Source organism: Ambystoma mexicanum, chromosome 4q (genome assembly GCF_040938575.1).
Source record: "Ambystoma mexicanum isolate Mex_15411 chromosome 4q, UKY_AmexF1_1, whole genome shotgun sequence".
NCBI lineage: Eukaryota > Metazoa > Chordata > Amphibia > Caudata > Ambystomatidae > Ambystoma > Ambystoma mexicanum.
In genome coordinates, this window is record NC_090928.1 from 1,189,361,094 (window position 1) to 1,189,384,829 (window position 23,736).

General features: G+C 49.2%; 1 protein-coding gene across 1 annotated transcript in view; it reads right to left on the reverse strand.

Moving 5' to 3' along the window:
- The window catches only part of DNAH8 (dynein axonemal heavy chain 8), an 8,835,797-nt gene that overhangs the window by 7,394,117 nt on the left and 1,417,944 nt on the right, over window positions 1-23,736 (reverse strand). The window contains exon 11 of the mRNA XM_069608756.1: window positions 19,658-19,759. Within this exon, the coding sequence (XP_069464857.1) occupies window positions 19,658-19,759 (102 nt within the window). The remainder of the gene's footprint in view (window positions 1-19,657; window positions 19,760-23,736) is intronic.

A 23,736-nucleotide genomic window follows, 5' to 3' on the forward strand; every position in this document is an offset into this window, starting at 1 on the left:
AACCGCCGTTCGTGCTGCTAACGACGGCCTAGCTCCAAATCTTCATCCTCTGCAACCAAGAGGCTGGACAATTAACCAGTGAAGTAACTGGCTTCGGCGCCCCTGCACAGACGCAGGATGGAGAGCTCCGCTTTCACCTATATAAGGTGAGCACATTTAGCCTACGAACTACGTGGGGAGTACCAGGAAGGGGAGTCAGCTTGCCCAGTCAGGCTTATATATCCTATTAACCCCTTGCTCTCACAATTGCAGACACCTCACCCTTCAGATCAAGATCTCAGTGAGGAGAGGGCCTTTCCAGGGTGGCATTCGAGGCCTGCGCGTGACCCTAGAAGACTCCGAGAACCCCAGACCTGCGCCTCCGAGGGATTCAGGTGAGCGTTACAGAACGCGAAGCCTACCGCAATATTCCCACCCAGGCGCAATGGAAACCTCGGACACAGATCAACTGGCTCAATTGCTTGGGGAACTAAGGGCAGAAGTACACGCATCTCGCCAAGAAACAAACGCTTTACGAAGGGAGTTGATCTTGGCCAAGGAACGGACTGATGATCTGGCCAGACAGTTGCTACAGGCTCAAGCGGGACAGACGCCACTGCCTCTCTATGGAGGGGGCGGCACGCCTACAACCTCAAGTAATCCGGTGCAAATTAATCTGCCAGGGAATGTGCCTTTGGCCCCGGACGAACGTTTTTCCGGTGATCGAAAGCGATATGCAGTATTCATCAATCAATGCTGCTTGCACTTTCTGTGTAGACCCGCCGCATTCCCAACGGACCAAGCCAAGGTAGCGTTTGTACTTTCCTATCTTAGCGGTAGTGCTGCAGACTGGTCCATTCCTCTCGTGACACAGGATGACCCGCTCCTCTATAACTTTCAAGACTTTCAGACCAGTATGGAAAAGTTGTTCGCAAGACATTCGCAGGGGCAGGCCTTGGACAATGAACTCCTGTCACTCAGACAAGGTAATCAGGATCTCCTGGCTTACATAGCGTCCTTTAATAGACTGGTGGTTGAGACCAGATGGCCTGAAAATAAGAGAATCACGCTCTTCTACAGAGGTCTACGTGGGGAACTTAAAGACATTTTAGCTCAGGTGGTGAATCCGCCGCAAGACTGTTCAGATTATATCGACCTAGTGGTCCAATTAGATCATCGGCTACAGAACAGGAAGACCGATCGATCCAGATTTGAAACCCGGGTACTTTCAAGACCTCAGAGCCCCGCTAAAGGGAATGACTCCGTGGAACCAATGCAAATAGGAGTAGTAAAAGGACCATTAACCCAGAAAGAACGGGAAAGAAGAAGGCAATTACAGCTGTGCCTATACTGTGGGAATTCTGGACATTTCCTTCGTGATTGCTCAGTGAAACCGGTCAAGAAGACCGTAGGAGCTTCTGATAAAACTGCTGAGAAACTGGAATCGGGAAACGACCTCGCCCGACAAGTGTAGAGGTCCGCTTGCCGAGCGTTAGAACCAGTTCCTTGACCTCGCATTTGGTAATGCCTATGGTCCTCATATGTCCCAATAGACCAGATCGCATGCATGCTATCAAAGTATACATCGATAGCGGAGCAATCGGTAATTATGTGGACCACGACTTGGCTACCAGGATGGATCTTCCCCTACGTCCCAAGATGGTAAAGGACGTAATCACTACAGTGGATGGTACTGAAATAGCTTCCGGACCAGTTTCTCATACCACCGTGGAGGTAACGTTGTTATGTCAAGGCGGACATCGGGAGAAGATCGTGTTTGATGTAATCAAGGCCCCGCAGTTTCAGGTGATTCTGGGAATGCCTTGGTTGGAAAAGCACAATCCTCAGATAAACTGGCGAGCCAAGGTGATTCGGTTTCCAGAATGCGCTTCAACCTGTTATCCTCAGCCCGAAATCAAGCTAGCAGCCATCACTTCCGAGGACCCCCGATTACCTATGGAATACCAAGAGTTCAGCGACGTCTTTCAGAAAGATCAAGCCAACACCCTGCCTCCACATCGGTCATACGACTGCCAGATAGACCTGATACCTGGGTCCACCCCTCCGTGCAGTAGAATATATGCCCTCACTGAACCAGAAAACCTCCATCTCAGGCAATACTTGGACCAGTACTTGGCTAATGGATTCATCCGCCCCTCGAAATCCCCGGCTTCCTCAGCTTTGTTCTTCGTCCCGAAAAAGGAAGGTGACCTAAGAACGTGTATCGATTATCGCGCCCTGAACCAGATTACAGTAAAAAACCGATACCCGTTGCCCTTGATTCCTGAATTATTGGACCAGGTAAAAGGCGCCTGCATATACACAAAGTTAGACCTCAGAGGAGCTTACCATTTGGTACGCATTAAGGAGGGCGACGAATGGAAGACGGCCTTTCGCACTAAATATGGATTATTTGAGTATCAAGTAATGCCCTTCGGACTATGTAACGCACCGGCCGCTTTCCAGTTTTTCATGAATGATGTCCTCAGAGAACTTATTGATGTGTGCGTAGTCGTTTATATTGACGACATCCTGGTATACTCAGCCTCAGAAACTGATCATCGTAGACACGTCACAGCGGTTTTACAGAGACTTCGCCAACACCTCTTGTTTGCTAAACTGGAGAAGTGCACCTTTCACGCAAAGGAAGTGGAATTTTTAGGGTTCATCTTATCACCCAACGGAGCTCACATGGACTCAAGAAAAGTGGATGCTATCACCAAATGGCCTTCCCCAACTTCCGTGAAAGGTGTACAGAGCATGCTGGGCTTCGCTAATTTTTACCGAAGGTTCATTCCTGAATTCTCTCGGGTAGTCCAACCTATCACGGCTCTTCTGAAAAAGAATAAAAAATTCGAGTGGACTCCAGAAGCCGAACAAGCCTTCCAAGAATTAAAAACCAAATTTATCTCTGCTCCAGTCTTAAGGCATCCCCGTCCAGAACTTCCCTACATCGTCGAGACAGACGCTTCCAGTCTTGCAATGGGGGCGGTGCTGTCACAAAGAGACCCCGACACGCACCAGTTACACCCTGTAGCCTTTTGGTCTCGCAAATTTTCGGCTCCTGAAATCAACTACACAATCACGGACAAAGAACTCTTGGCAATTTAGTCCGCCTTTAAGGCCTGGCGGCATTATCTTTTGGGAGCCCGGCACACAGTAACTGTAATCACGGATCACCGTAACCTCCAGTACCTGAAGTCAGCTAAAGCTCAATCTTCGAGGCAACTACGCTGGGCTTTATTCTTCGCAGGATTCGATTTTGTAATCACATTTCGACCAGGCGTTAGGAACGGAAAAGCAGACGCCCTTTCCCGGATAGGGGTAGACGAACTTACAGCTAATCCGGAGCCGGTGCCAATAATTCCTGAACAAAAGATACTAGGAGTAATCAACACCTCATCCCTCGAAGAGATTAAAGCAAGGGTCAATCAACTCATAACTCCCGAAGATTCATCGAATTGGCAATTGAAAGGGAAGGATTTTACAATAGATCAGAACCTATTGTATTTCCAAGGAAGACTATTCTTACCCTGCGCTGACTTACAAAAACAGGTCATCACCTGCTACCATGATTCTCTAATGGAAGGACATCCTGGAGTTGCCAAAACCTCAGAGAAAATTAAAAGGCATTTTTGGTGGCCATCTTGGAGGAAAGATATTAAGGAGTTTGTGGCTTCTTGTGGTATCTGCGCACAAAACAAGAGTCAGAAGGAAAAACCAGCAGGATTATTACGTCCAATAGACATTCCACCAGGCCCTTGGCACACGCTCTCGATGGATTTTATCACGGATTTACCCCCTTGCTCCGGATACAACACAATTCTAGTGATCGTGGACCTTTTTTCAAAAATGGCTCATTTTATCCCACTGAAGGGTTTACCTACAGCTTCCATTCTAGCCCGAGAATTCCTTGAAAACATTGTCCGGTTGCACGGTTTCCCTTCAGTACTAATCTCTGACCGAGGGAGCCAATTCATTTCCCATTTTTGGCGGAGTTGTTGTCGTTTAGCACAGATTGATGTACGACTTTCCACCAGCCATCATCCTCAAACCGATGGGCAGACTGAGAGAACTAACCAAACTCTAGAACAATATCTGCGCCGCATGTTGCATCAATCCGAGGGTACTTGGAAGGATGTCCTTTGGATTGCTGAATACGCTTACAATAATTCAATCCATTCTGGGACAGGAAAAACCCCTTTTTTCCTGCTGTATGGAAGTCATCCTCGAACCTCAAATCTGGACCCACCTCAAGCTCTCGGAACACCTGCTGTTGACCATCTGCATTCAGCGATAACTCAAGCATTTAAAGAAGCCACAGCTCATCTTCAACGAGCTAAAGAATCATACAAAAAAGGAGCGGACCAACATCGAAAAGAGGCTCCTCAATATCAAAAAGGAGATCAAGTCTGGCTGTCCACTAAACATTTATCTTTAAAAGGGCCACGCACCTTCAACCCAAGATATTTAGGACCCTACTCGATCACGGCCGTGATTAACCCAGTGGCTGTCAAACTAGAATTACCTACTCGAATGAAGATACATCCTGTCTTCCATGTTTCTCTCCTGAAACCTGTGCAACCCGGAACCCGTTTGACTAAACCTCCTGAGCCAATCCAAGTTGACGGAGAATCCGAATTTGAAATTCGAGACATCTTGGACTCCAAAATTTCCAAATCGAAACTATACTACCTGATTGATTGGAAGGGATATGGACCCCAGGAGAGATCTTGGGAACCCTCAGAATACGTACATGCACCTCGTTTAGTCCGAAAATTTCATCGGGCTTTTCCCAACAAGCCAAAACCTCCGGAAAAGACAAGCTTGGGAGGGGCCTTGAGGGGGGGTACTGTCATGACCGCAGCCTCCAAAGAGTCAGGTTTAGCCCAACTGCCTCGGAAGCTGGGTCACAACTTTATTTTCAGGCACCCATCGGCTCCCATAGGGGCCTTATGGACCTTGTCCTGGCGCCAGTGGCGCCAGGCTCATAAGGGGAACCAGTCCCGGCACAGGACGTGCCGGGCTCATGATGTAAGGAATGGTGCTTGGGTGGACCTACCGGCTGCAGACCATGCTGCTCACTCCCCTGCAGGATGAAATCCTCATCCATCCATGGCTGGAACTACTTTACCTTCTGGGTGTGGCCAGCACCACTCCCTGGGACTGGATACTGGAACTATTCTGGAAGCTGGGACTTCTTACTTGGGCGAGGCTGCTGTGGAAGGAGACACCTAAGCACTCCAGTAGGACTATTTAAACCACGCCCGATCAGAGCAACGTGCTTCGCGTTATTCTGCAATAGCAGCAAGACGCTCACCGTGTCAGCTCCAGAGAATCTTCAACTTCTGCATCTAGGGAAGAGAAATCCGTAATCTTACCTTCTGAAATACCATCTTCATCTTCTGCAGCATCTGAGAAGGGAAAAGAACACCAGGTTTGCACGAGATAACAACCAGCGCAGCACTTACCCAATCCATCAGTGCATCTCAAGCCACGGGCTGCAGCTCTCCATTTTTCGGCGCCCTGTGGAAGCAAGGACATTGGTTAGTAACCATCGTGAAACTTTTCCTACCTGCGCTGCATTCTTCTCGCCTCCGACGACGCTGCTACTCGCATCTGCAAAACAAAAGGACATCATTAAGAAATACAAAACTCCATCCATACGCACGTGTTTTGGGCAGCTCTCATCTTTCTCACTCCTCGGCGCATTCCTCGACATCTATTTTTCTACCCAGCTGCTTCTGCAACCTGAAAAAGGAAAAGAGACATTAAGAAGTGCTTTAAACTTCGAATTGACATGTTTTACTTACTTGCCTGCAATACCTCGCCTTTCCATCACTCTCCATTCAAGCAACCGCCGTTCGTGCTGCTAACGACGGCCTAGCTCCAAATCTTCATCCTCTGCAACCAAGAGGCTGGACAATTAACCAGTGAAGTAACTGGCTTCGGCGCCCCTGCACAGACGCAGGATGGAGAGCTCCGCTTTCACCTATATAAGGTGAGCACATTTAGCCTACGAACTACGTGGGGAGTACCAGGAAGGGGAGTCAGCTTGCCCAGTAAGGCTTATATATCCTATTAACCCCTTGCTCTCACAATTGCAGACACCTCACCCTTCAGATCAAGATCTCAGTGAGGAGAGGGCCTTTCCAGGGTGGCATTCGAGGCCTGCGCGTGACCCTAGAAGACTCCGAGAACCCCAGCCCAGACCTGCGCCTCCGAGGGATTCAGGTGAGCGTTACAGGCAATCAAGCCTTTAAAGGCCTAACGAAAGCCCTTTGTCAAGCTCCAGTCCTAAGAGCTCCTGACTATCACCAACCCTTCATTGTACAAACTGACGCTTCTAATGTAGGTATAGGTGCAGTCCTTAGTCAACTGGATGAGAAAGGTAGGGAACACCCCATTTGTTTCATCAGCAGGAAGTTAAAGGATCCTGAGACAAGGTGGGCAACAATAGAAAGAGAATGCTTTGCTATTGTGTGGGCACTGAAGAGGTTTAGACCATACTTGTATGGCTCTACCTTCACCATTCAGACTCACCACCAACCCTTGAGATGCAAATGAAAGGGGAAAACCCAAAGTTACTCCGATGGTCAATCTGCCTGCAAGGATTTGATTTTTCCATTGAGCACAGAGCAGGAAATCACCACCGAAATGCTGATGGTCTCTCTAGGATGTTTGTAACCACTAGAGGTATGAGGTCCATCCGGGAGTGGATTAAATCCTCCTGTTCCTTATTCTGGGGGGGGCGAGTGTCAGGGAGAATTCTCATTTATGGCTAATTTCCCTCACTTCTGGAGTTTATTTTTTTCCACTTGGTAAGAGTGAGAGCTTTTCCCCCACTCTTACCTGGGTTTTGCTATGTGTTTCTACCTGTTTTTGTGTTTGTGGACTCTGAAGTACACCACTTCAGTAGCCCCCTTCTTTTTGTGTGTCACACAGCACCTTCAGTGCCGTGGCACAGGGTTGTCTTTGAGACTTCCCTTGACTCCATTTCTGAGACGACTACTGTCCCCCAGAAAAGGGTAAAGTTACCATTAACTTTACTTAGTCAATCTACCACAGATCCAGTACACCCCATCTTCCATGGAGTACTGGAAAGGGTTAACTTGTATCCCTTTTTATCTGTACCTCCTAGAGCATTGTTTCGCTCTTTTAACATTTAGACTTGGCTGGTGGCAGTGGTATCTACCCTAGGTTTTCTACCGCGATTATATTAGATAAACGTGGTACTGTTCTTGACTATTATATTGATCTCGAACATAAACCTGCTTGACCAAATCGTCTTTCTCTTGGCTCCGGCTGGGTTTATTCGCCATTTCTTTTTGTTAAAGTGCTTCTTGTGTTTTACTTTGCGCGACAAACTAGGTTCGCCTTCTTTGTTCACTGTTGTTTGGCGGGCTTCTTCCCAGAAGCCCTCCTCTAGGCGCCTGGGTGTCTAGGTGGGCTGAATATGAGGGAGGGGTATAGTCACCCCCTACACAGGGTATCCTAGGAAACCCAAGTCACACTTTGTCATGATTGGCCAGGGTAGTTGTCTGGGCTGGACAACCCCCCTGCTGGGTGATGGACAGCCAGGCTGAGTGAATGGGGGTTTTTCCCATAAAAGGCAGGTCTCTTGAGCTAGAAGTCAGAGAATCGCCACTGGAACTACAAGGAACCGAAGAGAAGCGGAGAGAACGACGGCTGCTGCAACTACCCCGTCCCGGTGAAGCCCTGCTGCAGTCCTGAGCTATCTGCCCTTCAACGACTCAGAGAAGATCCAGTCCGGAGTCCTCTTCCCTTGAGCTTGGTGGGGATAACCAGCTCATCCTCTTCCGTGGTCGAAATCGCTGCACACTGCTGTAGCGGTCCGGATAACTACCTGAAGAGCCTCTCCTGTTTTTAAGGAGCACACCTCTTATTCCATGTCGCTGCTGCCGGCCTCATCCCTGTGTGGTGCAGACCCCCTTCAGACGTCCTCTTTCTTGACGAAGCTCCAGGAATCGTGGGTTTGCGGGAAACCAACAGTAATAACAGCCAGGGCACTAGCTGCACCATTGGAACAAGGTACTTTGTTCTGTTGAGGAAACTGGGTGAATCCCTTTCTTCTTCATTTCCAAGGCTTGCCCTTGTCTTCCCTCCTTCTTATTTGCTTCTGAACATTGACAATATCGAAGTACTTTTGGCTACGTTGAATCGTGAACTGTCAGACCTTGTGATCTTTGGCAATTGGCCCCGGTGTCTTTCGACCCTGGCTCCAACTCCCTCTGGGTATCTCAGGTGCTAAGTGTGTTTTTGCCCCGGTAGCATTTCATGTCACAGATACGCATTTGTTTAGTAGACCGAACTGTCAAAAAGTTATCGCAATCGTATTCGCGGTAACGTGTTTTTGTCCCTACCACCGGTTCATTCAAACACAGGGTACTTACCTTGAGACTTACTGTACAAAGTGAATTGGTTAGTTGTAGTATATTTAACGTGTAGTTTTTATTGAAGTTTAATAGAAGTGTTGTGTTTATAACAAATGGTTTAAAAATAAACATACTTATATTTTTCTACCTGAAACCTTGAGTCAGTGTTTGCTTGAGTCACAGTAATTGTGGTCCCTTTGTGTAATCTCTGCTACTGCTCATATACTCTTGAGATAAGCCTGGCTGCTCCGCCACTGCTACCTCTCTGACATAGTAGAACAGGCTTGTACCAAAGGTAAAACTTGTATCACCACCTGTAGTCTTAATTGTGTGTAGTGGTCCGTAAGGGCTCTGCACAGGATTCTGCCTAACAAAGCGCAAGGAGAAGGGAGCCTAACTTCACTGATATATAAATCCTTACTGACGGACACAGTGACCATAGACGCCCGAACAAAGGAGCGCTGGGAAAAAGCCACTCAAATCGTGATACCAGATGAGGACTGGACGTACATCCTGCGGAAAACACAGAAAGTGGCAATAAACACACGCTTCAAGCAAATTCAGTTCAACTTTACACACCAAACTTACTTCACCCCGGCCAAAAAACAAAGACAACACCAGGAATCATCAGCACAATGTGAGTGGTGAAACGCCCAGTCGGCTGACTTTTTTCACCTAGCCTGGGGCTGCCCCATGGTCTCCCAGTTTTGGTCTCAAGTCCTACAAACGATGGCGGCAATAATAGGCGAAGAGCTGGTGCCGCTCGCCTTGGTGGCCCTCCTCAGTTTTACCAAATACCTAACCCCTCAATAAGGAAACTGGCAGCCCTTCTCTTGGTTTTGGCACGCAGGAGGATAGCCATGTCATGGGACCGTGGCCCAGTCCCCTCTATAGAGGCCTGGAAAAAAGATATCCTGTACTGCCAAGACATGACACTGAATATATGCGTACACTCCCACTACATACACGCCCACCAGACATATGGGGCCCATATGTCACATACCTGCTTACAGCAGCAACAGATTCAGACTCAAGAGAGCAAACTAAATGAAATACTGGATAAAACAGAGACTATCCCACAATGCTGCTAAGCATGAACCATCCAAAAGGGGAGCCAACGACCACAAAACACTTGCATCTAATAATGACACAGGGAGGGGATAGAGGGAGGGGAGGGCGGGCTGAATGGTGCAGGGGTATTTGTTGCACACAATTGGTGTTTGACTGTCTGTTGTTATGCATAAATCCAAAAATAAAGTTTAAAAAAATAAAATAAAATTAAATGTCTCAACGTCATCCAGGGGCAACGGTTGCGCTGGACTCCCAGGGGCTTACATTTCCACATCAGACTCCCATGTCGGGTCTCTCGATGGCGACGAGGAGACATTAGAGAAAGAGTCTGTGGGCTCATGGTCCGAATCAGAGTCCGGTAGCTCACCCTCCTCCGGATGGGAACGAGGAGGCTCTGCGCTCATCGGCCAGGAAGCCGGCAACTCAGCCGTAGACGTCGGACCCGGAGGAATACCTGCTGCGTCGACGATAGGTGTCACCGGGGGCGCACCCAAAGAAGGCAATCTTGAATCTAGTTGACTCAACAGGGACTGCAGTAGATAAGACCTGGAGGGACAGCATCGACTGCGGGTTCACCAGAGGATACGAAGATGGACCAGACTGTACTCCCGCTGTCGCCGGAGGGCCAACACACTGTAAGCCGAGGCCTGTTGGGTTCACCAATGGCTCTCGTTCCTCCTCCATCGACGACACTGAAAGGGCCGACTCCTGCTGTAGCAAAGTGTCTGGTAGAAGGGCGTCATACCCGAAGGCTGCCAGGCCCCAGCCGCTGGTAGCAAGTTGTCCGTCGACGACGAAAACCTTGGGCCATCATCGAACGCAGTCACTGGGGCCGACGACACAATCGTAGAGGCAGGCACCGTAGCCAGCAGTAAAACCGTCGACGACGGGATTCCCGTCGACAGGGCCGACAGTTGTGGCACAGTTTTCTCAGGTGATCCCACCTGTTTGGACTCCCTGGATGGATGTTTCAAAGACTCTCTACTGGAAGATGGCCTATGATGTTCTCCTGAAGAGGAGCGTTTCGAGGAGTCCTTTTTGTCCTTCCCTGAAGAAGACATTTTTTCAGGCCTTCCCTCCGGCCTACGGGACCGGTCAGATTGACCATGCTTAGATGACGAAGGGGCCCCTTTCACCAGGTGTTTGCTCGAAGAGGGGCGACCGCTCTTCTCAGCACCGGAAGGCCGAGACTTCTTAGCCATGGGTTCAGCCGATATCGACCGGCGAGGAACTGTAGGAGCAGGTCCCTCAGACGCTAGGCTGCGAACCGATCCCACCTCAGATGGAGGGTAGGCACCTTCGTTTAACCAAGATATCAACCGCCGATTGTGGTCCTTCAGTGTTTTCCGAGAGAAACCCTTAAAGATGTCGCAGGAATCGGCGGAGTGATGAGGGTAGAGGCAATAGAGGCAGTCCATGTGCCCGTGCCCTCCATATACCTTCTTCAGCCCGCAAGTCGCGCAGGGCCGAAATAAAGCTTTTCCAGAAGACATTGGGAAAAAATGACCACAACACACCAAACGTGTAGAATCAAAACGAGCACAAAGTGATCCCAACACTTTAGAGACGGTTGAAATCTGAAGGGAAGCCGCGGGGGCAGGTCTATTTATACCCTACGTCCTATTGGGTGGTAGCTAAGCACCCAAAAAGACGTTTATAGGACACTAAAGTGTCGAAGTTTTCCAAGTGAAAACGCTATTTTAAAAAGGACTGAGGTTCCCAGCCTGACTACGGGGAATATTCAAAGCATGTGAATCCAGGAAAGATCCAATGCTGAAGAAATGATATATGTACCTTTAGTGAATGTATAGCTACTTGAGACCTTGGTTTGGCACTTCAGCAATGATGTATGTACCGGTAGTGAATGCATAGCTTAGTAGTATTACTATCAATACAACTTTTCTAAACTGGCTCGTGCCAATCTAAATATGGGAATGTGATTATTACGTGTCACATGTATGCTGTACATGACTCTAATCACCCAATTGTCCATATATACCCATGCTTCTGATCAAAATGTTGAATATTGTGGTTTCAAAGACTAATGCATGACAAATTCTTGTCAGGGTCACTTGTAATATGTGATCAATCACTAAGATGCGGATGGAGTTAAACCTTATGTGATGTTACTTCCTGTGGTGTGATTGGCGTGAAATGTCACTTTCATTTACCTTGATGATTTACTTACAGAACTAGTCCTCATAGGTATATAAAATCACACACTCTTAAAAAACATTAATCCATTACTTTTAAAACATGCACTAGATTTGTTATTTCATCATCATCATCATTCAACTTTATTCAGCCATAGGCCATCAAAGTACACATATACATCTTCAAAAATAAATACACAAATCATCACCAAATAATAACAGGCACCAGGCGGGACCCCATGTCTCAAAGCAACCCTCGGGGCACCACCCAGCCCCAGGCAGACCGGTCCACAGCTGCATCACAAAGAAGGAAGCAAAGTCTGTAATTTGGGTTGGTGATTCCGCATCCTTTAGGAAGACCGACTGGTCGTATCCCCAGAGGGACTATGCTAGCTCTGAAAGCATCGGAAACTGGGGCCTGATACCCAAGGTAGGCATAAATCCTGTAGGATGGTCTATGTTCAAAGAGGGGGAAGCACTAATTATGATCTGGCTACTATGCATTGGGTGTCATTGCAGGCCAATTCTTAATAGGTCATTGACCATTCTTGGGTCCCATAATTCTAAATGGATGAGATCATGAAGGCAGCCCTCGCCATAGGATAGTCTTCTTGAGCTTAAAATATCCTCCCTAATCAATGAACAACATCTGTATACTGTACTCAGCGTACATTTATTAGTGAGGGAATCTCTAGATTCCGCTTTGTTGCTGATACATTTGGGGACCCTATGCATGAATACCACTCCCAGAATTTTGGGCACCCTCTGAGAATTTAAAGCACTATGCGCTGGCAGGACAGGGAGTACTCTATGCGCCCCTTTTATGGCTACCCCCTTTGCTTTTCACCCCGCTCGTAAGCCTGGTCCACTTGAACCAGCTCCCCATGCTATCTCTGCCGGGGTGTATAGACAATTCCTGCCTGAGCAAGGCTAGTTATGGGGCTAGAACCAACGTCAACTTGGCCCCGGGGCCACTTTGCCTCAATGGAAACAATCTTGGTAAGCTGGGTCGCGCCTTGAGTGGGGTCATTGTGTTCAAGTGTTCCTTCGCTGATGTCACAGGACCCCTGTTAGTAATGTCAGTACTTGAATGTTAGTCCCTTGGGGTGCTTTTTTCCTGTTCCTTTGCCATTTTCTAGAATCAATCGTAATAGTTTCTTTGGGGTCGCCAGTTCAGACAGAACCACTGAAAAATTGCAACCCTGAGCTGATAGGAGCCAAAGCAGGGGAGAAAAATGTTTCCAATGGGAATGGGCAAAACGAGTTGACTTCCCATGGGTGCACTTTCCCAATTGTTGGTTCGCATAGATCAGATATTTGGCAGGCGAAAGCTTTTGTGGTATTTGGAGGGGAAATCCTTGGTGACAGGGGCCTATTCTCTTGTCAAGCTATGTAAAGGGAACTGAATGTTATATTCAATGTACTGGGGGTTGTTATTGGCTCTGGGCTGGTGGTTGCAGCTGGAGCAACAGGGGCAGGAGTGTGAGAACACTTAACCGTTTTTTGAGAGGATTCCCCCAAACAACCCCCCCCCCCCGCGGTATGGTCTTTGTTGGGATCATCAGCATTGGTGTTCATCCCAAAATTTGTCAGAGCACTTCCAAGGAAGGGAATAGTTTCTTACCTGTAACTCCATTTCTCCAGCATTGGTATCTTTCATGGATTCACATGCTTTGAATATTCCCCGTCGTCAGGCTGGGAATCCCCGGTACATTATATATACCCTTTCCCGTAGGAAAACTTTTTCGACGCTTATGCGTCCTATCCACCTCGTTTTGTATCATGCGTGCCCGTGCCGTCAGGACGTCATGATATAAATACAGGCCCCGCCCCCGCGCTCCCTCAGATTTCGGCCCCCAAAGTAGTGGGGGAACCGGTTTGCATGATCAGGGGAGGCAGGTGGGCGCATGTGAATCCATGAAAGATACCAATGCTGGAGAAATGGAGTTACAGGTAAGAAACTATTCCCTTCTCCAGCATTGGATCTTTCATGGATTCACATGCTTTGAATAGATTACATAGCAGTACTACCCCCAAGAGGAGGTGTGCATGCAAACCCATATACTTTCTTCGCAAAAGGCCGTTCCCTAAGATCATGTATACATCAGTAATAGTTTACATAGGAAAAAACGGACCACATACAGTCATAAATTCCACAGGATGCAACCCCGCAGCCGGGGCTTACCTTACTGGAATAGGTGTCGAAGCACCGCCTGTCCCATCCGGGTGTCTTCGGCATGTTGCTGCGACAGGCAGTAATGGCGGGTAAAGGTGTGTGTAGTCGCCCAGGTAGCCGCCATGCAGATGTCCCCTAGAGGGACTCCGGCCCACAGTGCCGTCGACGATGCCGCTGCTCTAGTTGAATGAGCTCTTGGCCGTCGTAGAAGAGGCTTCCCTGCCCTGGAATGGCAGTACGAGATGGTAGATGACACCCATCTTGATAGTCCTTGCTTTGAAATGGCTTTTCCTCTAGCACCCAACCCATAGGCCACAAACAGCTGTCTCGTTTCTCTGAACGGTTGCGTACGATGAAGATAAAACTTGAGAGCCCTTTTTTACATCCAATGTGTGTAGCATGCGCTCCGCTCCCGAGCATGGCTCCGGAAAAAACGTAGGCAACACGATAGAAGAGTGTTTATGAAACACCGAAGGAGCTTTTGGTATGAACTGTGGGTTAGTGGCTAGGACTACCTTGGTCTTGAAAAATCGTAAGTATGGTGGGTCCACCATTAGAGCCTGAACTTCTGAAATACGTCGGGCTGAAGTGATGGCCACCAGGAAGGCCAATTTCCACGACAGAAACTTTAGAGACGATGATGACATTGGCTCAAACGGAGGTTTCATAAGAGACGTTAAGATCAGATTGAGGCTCCACTCCGGTGGAAATTTCTTCTCTGGAGGGAAACTCCGAAAGAGGCCTTTAAGGAAGTGCTTAATCAGGCGGTCGCTGAACAATGGTGCCGAGTGCCGTCGACGAGTAAACCTGGAAATGGCTGCTAGGTGTACTTTTATTGACGACACCGACAGGCCCATTTGAGCTAATAACAGCAAGTATGGAAGGAGCTGTTCCGGCCTAATCGATTGCGGGGCCAAACCTGGTTGATCCTCACACCATTGACAGAACCTTTTCCATTTGTACGCGTATGAGGCGTTTGTGGAAGGTGCTCTTGCCGCTTGCAGGATACGTCGACAGTCCTCCGGAATCGTTAGCCGACCAAATTCGGCGAAGTCAGGAGCCAGGCCGTCAACTTGAGGCTGTCCGGGTCGTGATGCCAAACGACACCCTCCTGTCGAGACAGAAGGTCGGGGGTCTTCTGGAATCTCATCGGTTCCGCCGCCGCTAAGTGTAGTAGGTCTGAAAACCACACCTGTCTGGCCCAGTATGGGGCCACCAGAATTACCCGACATGGGTACCTGAGGATCCATTGCAACGTCCTCCGGACAAGGGGAAAAGGAGGGAATGCGTACAGGAATTTGTTCGTCCATGGGAATGAGAACGCATCCCCCAGTGAGCCCTGCTGAGGCCATCTGCTTGCGTACTGATGGCATTTCTTGTTGTTCTTCGTTGCAAACAGGTCTATGGAAGGGTGTCCCCATTCCTTGAATACTTGTTGAAGTTGTTGGTCGTTCAGCACCCATTCGTGAACTTCGTTCATTTCTCTGCTGAGGGCATCGGCTTCCACGTTTTTCACTCCTGGTAGGTGAAAAGCTAAGATTTGCATGTTGTGTTGCAGGGCCCAATGCCAGATTTTCTGTGCCTCCGTCGATAGGGACCTGGAACGTGTCCCTCCTTGTTTCCTCAAGTAGAACATCGTAGTGGTGTTGTCCGTCATGACACGCACCACCGAGTCCCTCAGTTGCGGAAGAAAAGACTTCAGAGCCCATCGCACTGCTCTCAGTTCTAGCAGGTTGATATGCAGGGAGGACTCCTGTAAAGACCACTGGCCTTGTACCTGTAACATATCCAGATGAGCTCCCCATCCGCTCAGCGATGCATCCGTCACCACCGTCTTTTGGAACTCTGGTTCCAGTAGAGGCATCCCTTTCGTTAGATGAGTAGACACTTTCCACCAGCCGAGTGCTTGAACTAGTTGTTCGTCGACGACCAGTCTGTCGGACCAGCGACCTCTGCTCTGCGCCCAACGGTCCGCTAGAAATTCCTGGCAAGGCCTCATAAACAGACGGCAGTTGTTTATTAACGGAATGCAGGACGACATGGTCCCTAGCAGGGACATGTACTTGCGCACAGAGACCTTGGTACCGCATCTCCATTCCGACGCCTTGTTTTGAAGTTTCTGAATTCTTTCGCTGGATGGTTTCACCAGGCTTGTGTGTGTATGAAACTCCGCTCCTAGAAAAACCAAGGTCCTCGAAGGCTCTACTGAGGACTTGTTGAAGTTTATTGCGAAGCCCAGTTCCTGTAAGATGGACATTGTGGCTCGTAGACTGTTTCGTGTTTGTTCCTTGGATGACCCTCTGACTAGCCAGTCGTCTAGATATGGATAGACATGATGACCATCCTTCCTTAAATGGGCCGCTATAGGGGCCAAGCACTTGGTGAACGTCCTGGGGGAGGACTTGAGCCCGAACGGGAGGACCTTGAACTGAAAATGCTTTCTCCCAACGACGAATCTTAAATATCTCCTGTGTCGTGGGCGTATTGGGATGTGAAAATAAGCATCCTGAAGGTCTAGTGATGATAGATAGTCCATGGGTTGCACCGATCTGATAACCTCTTGGAGTTTTAGCATTTTGAATTTTTTGGCTCTTTAGCCACTTGTTGAGTACCCTCAGGTCGAGAATGGGCCTCCATTTGCCGTTTGGCTTTTTGACAACAAAGAACCTGGAATAAACTCCTTGGCCTTCCTGTGCCACAGGAACTCTCTCTACCGCCCCTTTTCGCAACATAAGCGCCGCCTCTTGTCGTAGGATTTGGAGGTGGGGCTGTGTCGAGAATAAAGGAGGAAGACGCGGAGGCTTGTCTTTGAATTGTAGCGCATGACCCATGCGAATCGTGTCTAGGACCCATCGATCTTTGGTGATGCATTTCCATCGGTTGAAGTGATGAGAGACTCGACCCCCCAGGACGTTCCGAAGGCCGTCATTGGTTGCTGGTTTGCTTGTTCTTCGTTGACGACGGACCTGAGCCTCGCCGCCTGGAGGCTTGATAGTCCCTGCTTCCACGTGCCGACTGGGACGCTCGTCTGAACCCTTGTGAAGAGTACGAGGGCCTGTTAAATCCACGGTCCCTCGAGGCACCAAAGCGGGAGTTTCCAGAAGCACCTCTGAAGGGGCGAAAAGAGCAAAAATTTCTACCCGTTTGAAGGGCGCCGAGGGACCTAGCAGTATCCGTGTCTTCTTTCATCCCTTTCAGCGCTTCATCAACCTTTTCGCCAAACAGGTGCTCCCCTTCGCATGGCATGTCCAGGACTTTGTACTGTACTTCAGGACGGAAAGTAGTACATTTGAGCCACGCTTGTCGACGAAGCACTACTCCATGGTTGATTTGTTTGAAACCAGACTCTGCTAGGTCAACTGCGATAGCGTGGTTCGAGGCCTCTTCGCCGTCCCGCACCAGTAACATAGCTGCTTTCCTGTGTTCGTCTGGCAGGTGTTCTAGGATAGGGGCTAATTTGTGCCACATTTCCCTATCATATCGTGACACGATCGCTAAGGAATTGGCTGCTCTTACTGTCGTCGCTCCGACCGAGAGCACCTTCTTTCCAAATGCGTCCTGCCTCCTAGCCTCGCTTTCCGGTGGCGTTGAACATTTTTGCTGGACCCTGGCCTTCCTAGCCGCTGCTGCCGACACCACCGAGTCAGACAGAGGCTGTGATGTTAGACATTTTGGAGTGGACTCCGGAGCTTTAAACTTTTTCTCGATCCGTCCCTTTATGGCTGGTTCCGAGAACGGATGGCGCATCGTCTTGAGACCTTCTTGCCACACGTGGTCAAGGATTGGGATGGCAAATACCGATTTTCTCCTTTGACCCATATGGTCAAAAAGGAAACAGTCTTTCCTCTGCTCCTCAGGAATCAAGCCGAATTCGGAACACGCTTTCCCCATCATTGCATGGAAGGCTCCCACATCATCAGGGGGAGATGGCTGTGTCTGGCTCCTCGTAGACTCCAATTCTACATCCGAATTCCATGTCGGGTCCCTCGACGGTGACAGGGAGATGTCTGACCCCGAGTCATCACGTATAGAGTCGGACTCCGACAACTCACCCTCCTCCTGAGCTCGAGGACGATCTTTCACCGCCTGGGGAGCCGATGGGTGTTTCGTCGACGAGCGAGCCGTACAAGTTTGCTCGTCGACGGAAGGTACAGACAAAAGTGACGATGACGTCCCAGGTTGAGGGAACTGCGTATCCAGCCGCTGTAGTAGCTTCTGAAGAGTATTAAGCACATCCAGAGACAAAACCGTCTGGGGGGTCAGTAACGTGGATGATATAGGTACCATACCCCCGCTCGCACTCGTCGCCGTCGTCGTCGACGTGGAAGGCCGTAAGCCTAAATCCGATGGCTGCAGAACCATGTCACCTTCCCCTTCCGCCGAGCAGGCCGTGTCTGGCTGCAGTAAGACCTCAGGGGGATCGGGTCATAGACCTCAGGCAGCCAAGCCATAGACTGAGTCTCCCTCGACGAAGGAATCCCAACCGCTGCTGCTTGAACGGTAATAGGCCTCGTCAATGACACCGTGGTCGACGAGCAAGTCGTCGTCGTCGAGCCCTTAGACTTCGTCGTCGATTTCGATGCCGACTTCCCGGCTGAAGCTTCCCGACTCACGGAAGACCTGGGACGGTCCCCTGAGGAGGATTTAGACAGCGCTAGCCTCTCCGTCTTAGATGATGAGGAGGAGGAGGGCTTTTTATGTGATGAGGAGGATCCAGCATGTTTCCCCTTATGCTTGTCCTCAGCGCGAATTTCTGCTGGCCGCACCTTCTTCGATGGAGGCTCTGACTTGCTCCTGGAGGCCGTGGAGCCAACTTCCGAAGCCGGGTAGGCACCCGCTCCGTCATTAAGCCAGTCGACCAGCCTTCTTTTACGGTCCTTAAGGGTTTTTTGGGAGAAACCCTGGCATATCTCACATGTATCCGCCGTGTGGTGCGGGTGGAGACAGTAGATACAGTCCATGTGGCCGTCTCCTTCATAAACCTTTTTGAGGCCACAGGTTGCACATGGGCGAAATAACGCCTTTCCAGACATAATTCTCCAGAATTTGAACTTCGCTTACGCGAAACAGACAAAAAAAAATAAAAAACAACCTAGTTTTCACTAGTAGTAAACACGAGGATCCCACTACTTTGAAAGACGGTTGAAATCTGAGGGAGCGCGGGGGCGGGGCCTGTATTTATATCATGACGTCCTGACGGCACGGGCACGCATGATACAAAACGAGGTGGATAGGACGCATAAGCGTCGAAAAAGTTTTCCTACGGGAAAGGGTATATATAATGTACCGGGGATTCCCAGCCTGACGACGGGGAATATTCAAAGCATGTGAATCCATGAAAGATCCAATGCTGGAGAAATAGTTAATTTCATTACATTAATCAATGTATATGCATCACCCATTATCATTACAGTGTTATGGCCCCAGGACTTGGCAACTATGTTGGGCACGGGCAGCAGCTTCTGTTTCACATTTCAGTGCTAGAATTATTCGCTTCCCATGACATACTGCAAACAAACTTTGTGGGGAAGAGGGAGGGAGTAAGGGTGGGGGGACCCAAACCTCCTTTCCCACTGCCCTCGCCGTCATGTCTGTAACAATGCAAGCGGGGACGAGCAAAAAGATATTGCCAAGTCGGCGTGCAGTGTACAGAAGTAGGGATCAGTTGCAAGCAGTTAGCCCCAGCTTCTCCTTCACGGTCCTCACCTAGCAGGCCTGGCATCAGTTTCTGTAGAGGGGGGAGTGGCCTGGCGCTCCTGCTAAACACCCCCCCGGCCTTGGGTCCCGCGGGCTTCACTATTTGTTGCATACCATATATGCTCATTTAATCATGATGCTGACACAATAAGTTATAAAAACAAGCAATATATTTTTGTACAGACCTGAATTCTCTTTATTACCACTTCAGTATCCAGGTCCAAAACTCGGGATGTTCCATTGTCTGTAATATATGCCTGACATGTTGTAACCATCTGATTAGTGACCTGTGATGATAATAATATTCATCAAATGTTATGTGCGTTAAAAATGATAATTAATGCATACATTTAAAACAAGACATGGACTTGCCAATATTGACATAACTCTAATTGAACATTTCTGTAATTAAATAATTGTGCATGCAATTTTAGATGAATAATGTCAAAGCAGCAAAGCCAATTTGATTCTACTAATAAGATTTGTAGCCTAGTTGAGCAATTGAGAAGAAGGCTAATGTATATTTTTTTTAAATGCTAAATTGTTTGCCATTTTGAAAAAGAGAGCTTAAAACATGGGTTTAGAACATTCCAAGATGGCGGCCGCGGGAAGGAGACATGTGTGAGTGTCTCTCCCGCCGGGCTGCTACAATAAAGATCTAAAACAAGCATTAGAACCAGAAAGCAACCGAAGTTTATCTGCCAGGGAATATCCCGCTGGGGATGCTAACCAGGAATCATCAGCACGTTGTGAGACTGTCCGTAAGAGCCCGAGAAACACGGCGCGGTGAGGACAGCCAAACCGCCATCTGGTACTGGCCTGAAAATGGTGCGGATGCGGTAGAACGCAGGGGCAACACGGAGGTGGTACGCTACCCACCCCCACTGCAGAGCAGACAAACTCCGGAGCCACTGGCGAGTCAAAAGCAAATTGCACCGCGAAGAGTGTTGCAGTGCGGCGGTGGTAATAGACGGAAAGCGGGTACGGACTACGAGGACCCACAACACGGTGGAGGGTACCTCCCAACCCCCACAGGACAGGTACAATAAGGAAGGTCCGCAAAGTGCAGCAAAAAGGAGGCAACCGACATAGCCCACTCGCCGAGTCGAAGAAGGGCGTAGACATCGGCCACACAGAAAGTCCCCAGAGGACCGGTCTCCCCACCTCCACCCTCTCCCATCGTTCGGGATCTCCAGAAGCCACAGTGCCCCATGACAAGGAAGAGGGGCCGGGCAGGAAGAAGTGGCCTCCTTTCTCCCCTTCGGATAACAGGTGGCAGGTACACAGTGGCACGGGACATTAAGGCCGGGGGATCATTAACGAGGCTCTGTGTCGGAGCGGAAGGAAGTCAAGTTAAAGGCAGAGAGGATTACCAGGACGCTGGACAGGGGACACAGACACCCGGCACCCCACCATGGGCAAAGAAAGCAGGAGCGGACATGGCCCCAGTAGCTAAACGCCCAAGGCCTGAGAAAGTACATGGAGGTCGGCGAAGAAGGAAGCAGCAACATCACGGTAAGAGTGGGGGTGGGAGTGAAGGGAAGGGGACAAAAAAGACATAGAAAACAAGTTGGCCCTCAGGTGACACCGCGAACAGTCCACAACAGCTCGCACACAGACTAGAACTTGCCTGGGTACCAATAAAAAGGAACAACAAAGGATAATCCGCTTAATTCCCCCCACAAGGCGGCTGTGCATCCAACACCCCGCTCAGGAAGGAAATCCCTACAGGAAAAGCCCCCCAGGGGACATGTCAGGAGGGTGGGGAGCACACAGGGAGAGCTCCGCAGAGGACAGGGCTCCAACAGGCTACAGGATAGCTCCAAAATTGCCACGGGCCTAGAAGTCTGCAGAGGAGCCCAGCACAGGGCGATCAGGGCTCTTGCCCCCCCAGCAAATAAGACAGAAGGAAAAAACAACAGGGGAGGGGAGGGGACCGGGACCCCAAAGCCATGAGCCCACTGCCTTCACCCCAGAAACAACGGAGAGGGACCGACACAACCAAAAGGGGGGCGCAGGCAGACTCACCACAACCCATCACTCTGACATGCCGATACAGGGTCACAAGAAACACCAGAAACGAGGACCCCCCTAACAAGGAAACGCAAGGGAGAGAGCAATAGGATCTATCGTCGCCACATATTGGCCTCGTAATTTACCATCAGAGACATCTCTCAACACCTACCAAACCGGTCTCATTCCGGTCATGCTTCAGTCAAGGGGAAGTCAGCCGCATAAGGGTAAGACCTGACCCCCCCCCCTCATTATAGTACAAGGCAGCGACAAGGTGGGGAGTCGCGCATAGGACACAAGACTGCAACGACCAGGCTTCTTGAAACCACCAGAGGCAACAGAAGGGTGAGAAGGAGAACAGGACATAGTTCACAACAGAAGAAGGAGTGATAAGAACAGAACTTGGAAAGTGGCATTGCTAAAGAGCATAGATGTCCAAATCAAAAGGAAAATGGGCGCAGGCTACCCCTCAGAACCAGGCATCCAGACTGGACTCAAGCCTGATCGAATTGTGGACCAGCGATAATTCCACCACCAGCAAAAGGAAAGTCTGAGTGGAAACATCGACAGAGAAGGAATTGACACCCTCGCAATCAATGGCGGCCACAAAGGAGGATATGCAAGCATGGATCAAGGATCTCAAAGAGAAATTCATGAGTACGGTGCAGGATCAATTTGCGGCAATCAAAGATGAAATAAAGCAAGCTGTCCAGGAATTAAGGACAGACGTTGCCAAATTAGAAGAGCGCACGGAGAACATCCGAATTAAAAACATGGTTGAGTCAGTGGCAGATAAAGACCTCAAGGAAGCCATTCAGCAAGTATTTGAGAACATTTTGGTGAATGGGAAAGAAGAGGAAATCATGATAGACAGAATCCTTAGGTGGGCCTACAAAAAACGGGAGAACCTGGCGTATGCTCCCGCGATGTACTGGTTGCCCTATCCTCCTACCCTCAGAAGGAACAAATACTTTGGAAGACAAGAGTAACGGACCACATCAGAATGAATGGGGAAGAAATTCAGTTGTTCCAGGCCCTTGCCCAACTAACGCTCCAAAAAAGAAGGGAGATGGCTCCGGTGGTGAAAGCATTAGTAGCGAAACAGATAAGATGCAAATGGACCTTCCCTTCTGGACTACTCTTCGCATGGGAGGGCAAACAGCCCAGAATGACTACCTGCAAGGAAGGGATTCATATCTTAAACATCAGAGAAGAGAGAGAGGCAGAGAAACACACGACAAGCGAAGGACCACAAAGAAGACCCTGGGAATGGAAGACGATATACCCCCCAAAATAATATAATGGACATAAGAAATGAGGACGACAAGAATGCACCTCCAGCGGGCAGGGATAAATGATTCCCGACGAGGGATAAGAAGCAGTTAACCAAAGGGGCAGAAGAGACAACCAATCCAATGACCAGTTACCACCCGCGGCCTGGCTGGGGACCACCATCGACTCCGGGTGAGAACACAAGGGTGAATGTGGGGGTTTAGGATTCCCCGCGCAGTTAATCCAGAGTATGCAGAGGGCCAGAAGCGTCGGGCACCGTGCCCACTCAACCTTAGGTCCCTGTGCCCTCCCCGGTACAGTTTCAGGGAAGTTGAAGGGTTTTCAAGTTTGGGGGTGGGAATGAGGCGTTGGGCAAGGAGGGGAGCCGACAGAGAGGAATGGGTACGGAGACAGGATAACAGGAAGGATCGCCAGTAAGAAAAAACAGGGATGGGAGGGGAGAGGTTTTTTTGGGAGGGCAAAAGGGGCACTTGCCAAGGGCCCCGACCTTGGAGGGGGGCCAACAAGGCTGGATTATCTGAAGAAGTAAGATTCCATTGTTCACCAGTCTTAAATAGCACATGTCAGGATATTTTATGGGGTGCTGCTGAGGCACTAAATCCATTGCCTTTCTGTTTTGGCAAGTGGATTCTGCCTTGATCAATTCATCATGCATTGCTTTCCTTTTTCACTGTCGTATACATAGTTTGTGTGTTCCTTATGGCACAACTCTGTAGCATTCTTTCCTTCCTGTAGGAATTATAGTGATCATGTGCAGTAGGCAATGCTGAAATGCATATTGATAAATTGAGTGTTGTTAGGGAGAATTCTCTTCTAAGGCTAATTTCCCTTACCTATAGAGTCCCCCAGCAGCTTCAGCTTTGCTGGATTTGAAGGGTTTATTTTTTTTCTCCTGCTAAAAGTGAGACCCTTTTTTCCCACTCTTAGACAGATTGCTAGTATGTATTTTAGGCTATCT